General features: G+C 34.3%; 1 protein-coding gene across 1 annotated transcript; it reads left to right on the plus strand.

Moving 5' to 3' along the window:
- Positions 1 to 1006: 1006 nt before the first annotated feature.
- On the plus strand, positions 1007 to 2186 carry LOC105034544 (protein LITTLE ZIPPER 4). Its single transcript, XM_073243591.1, has one exon. The coding sequence runs from the start codon at positions 1841 to 1843 to the stop codon at positions 2063 to 2065; it is 225 nt and encodes a 74-aa protein (XP_073099692.1). The 5' UTR covers positions 1007 to 1840; the 3' UTR covers positions 2066 to 2186.
- Positions 2187 to 2561: the final 375 nt, after the last annotated feature.

Consider the following 2561-nt stretch of genomic DNA (forward strand, 5'->3'; position numbering starts at 1 on the left):
ATTATTCTTGTTCTTTTGTATTACTATTTTTTGAATAAATTGTTAAAATTTATCCATATTTCTTATAGTACTCTTTATACTTCTTAAGTTTGAAGAAAGTGGATGTGAGTTATTAGACATTCAATGATGGAGATATTGAAAATAAAAATTAAATATTTTAAGAATAAAATTAAATATTTATTTTATTGGTTGATGAAAAAATGATTTAGCCATATCTAGATGGGTAAGATTTTTTTATCCATTTCATGGGTAAATGCTACTCATGAAAAGTAACTTATCCATTTTGAAAAATATGATAATATAGATAAATTAGTAATAAAAAAATTGATCAATTTTTTAATAATATTTATCATAAAAAAATAGACTTTTAGAATCTTCATAATTTTTCTGCCAAGCAGGAAAAAGATATCTTAAAATTTGGGTGGAGATGAGCTTACTTCTAGTTTCTAAATTAATGCTTAAGAATATCTTATATATTATAACATTAGATAAGTACCATCAAATATTTTTTTTAATTTTTAAGCATATATTCTTTGTAAAGCATGACTTGATTTGTTCAGTATTCAATAGCTACTATTAAAAAAAAAAATTATCAAACAATATTATCTTATACTTATAAAATGGCATATTCTATTTATCCATCTTTCAATAGCAACCGTCAAATAATGGATAATGCTTTACGATATAAATTGCAGAAATCTTGATATTTTTATATATTGTGTATCTTATTTGATAGCTATCCATCTTTTAATAATAATTATTAAATATTATATAATATTTTATAATATAAATATAAAAAATTTATTTTTTTAAATTAATTAAATAAAAATTAAAAGAAAAAAGGATAAAATTAGAAGCCACCGGCGTATGAGAGGGGTGATATGATGGGGGTAGGGGAGTCCAAAGGTGAAGCGAGCTCCCATCATTGCGAATCTTGGGCCGACCGAGCCCATCATTATTTAAAGGGATGAGAGAGATACCGTCATCACGTGACGCCACCCCTTATCCTTCTTCTCCATCTCATGATGCATCATTTATATCTCTCCCCACATGCCCCTTCCCTCTGTTTCTAGAGATATGGCTTGCTCCTACCACACTTCTCTTGGTGTTCCTCTATATATATGGACAGGCCACTCCCTTTCTCACTTACTTCCTCTTCTGGTCTTTTCCAACTTATATAACCATCCGTCACTCACTTGGAAAGAAGACTAACACCGGAAGGTAACTAGATTTGGAGAAAAGAGCAGGAGCCTTTTCAGCTCTTTCTTCTCTCTTTAAAATTTTGTTGCTTCAGGTCTTATGTGTCAGGATTGTTGGAAGCTTTGTTTTATTTTGAATCTAATGATAATTTGTAGCTTTTGCTTGTTCATCTCACAACCTTTCCTTTGAACATGTGATCCTGGTGCTGTAAGATTGGTTTGTATTGGTTACATGCCTTTCTGGCTGCATATCTTTTAAGTCCAAGTAAACTGTTTCATAAGGAAACGATTTCTGTATCCTTGTCACCTTGCACTGTAGGCTTTTACCCGAACTACTTCTTGCCCAAAGGCAAAAACGTTCCACAGAGCTGCTCTTTTTGGAACCATTCGACCTCTAAAGCTATTCTTTTTGGAAAGGTTCTACATGTATCTGGGCTGGACAATTGCTTTTCTCTCTTATCTCTCTCTCATGTATGTTAGAGAAGATTTCAAAGTGGATTTTTGTGAAGTTATTTCTTTATTATTTCTCCAAGATAAGAAGACCATGAATTGCTCTGTTTTCTATTTACCTTGGCACCTGCTGTTTCTTCTTCTTATTTGGTGATATTGATTCTAACTGGGTACCATTTCTGGCAGGAACCATGGAACGGCTCAACTCCAAGCTTTACCTGCAGAACTGGTACATAATAAAAGAGAATGAAAGGCTCCGGAAGAAAGCCCAGCTCCTCAACCAGGAAAACCAGGCCCTGCTATCTGAGCTGAAGCAGAAGCTCTCCAAATCTAATCCCAGTTCCAACACCAATGGCATCCCTGACCTCAACGTCAACCCTACCACCAACAGCACTCCTAATACTAGCAAGCCCTGATCTTCCAGCAGTCACCTGCAACGCATTTTGGATCTTCTCGTGTTGTAATCTGTGCTTCCTAGCTGTATCGTTTTAGCTTGCAGGGTTCTAACATTATATAAAACTCCATCTTATCTAGCAATGAAGCTATGTGCTGAATGCTTAAATAGCTTACATTTCTCCCAGCAAGAAAGGTTTAGAAAGAACAGAGCTATCAAGTGAGATGTAATGCTAGCTTAATATCAAAAATGTTTGGAAGGAAGCCATGAAAAATGCACTCTGCTTCTGAGAGAACAAGACAAAGCTTGCTAATGCCAGCAATCCACACTTCTAAAGGTGTGGATTGGTAGAATTATTACCGTCTAGACAAAGCAAGCTAGGAGAAGAACAATAATAGGTACGGAATGGTCTCTATGTACAAGAACCATAAGCCATGAGGACAAAATTAAACAACAGACGGATCCCTGGATATTAGATACTGGTATATATGGATCTGAATTTGGACGGTCAGATGATT

The sequence above is a fragment of the Elaeis guineensis genome, chromosome 9, assembly GCF_000442705.2.
Source record: "Elaeis guineensis isolate ETL-2024a chromosome 9, EG11, whole genome shotgun sequence".
NCBI classification, from domain to species: Eukaryota; Viridiplantae; Streptophyta; class Magnoliopsida; order Arecales; family Arecaceae; genus Elaeis; species Elaeis guineensis.

Coding starts and splice junctions, on each gene's coding strand:
- LOC105034544 (XM_073243591.1), top strand. CDS start 1,841: ATGGAACGGCTCAACTCCAAGCTTTACCTGCAGAACTGGTACATAATA.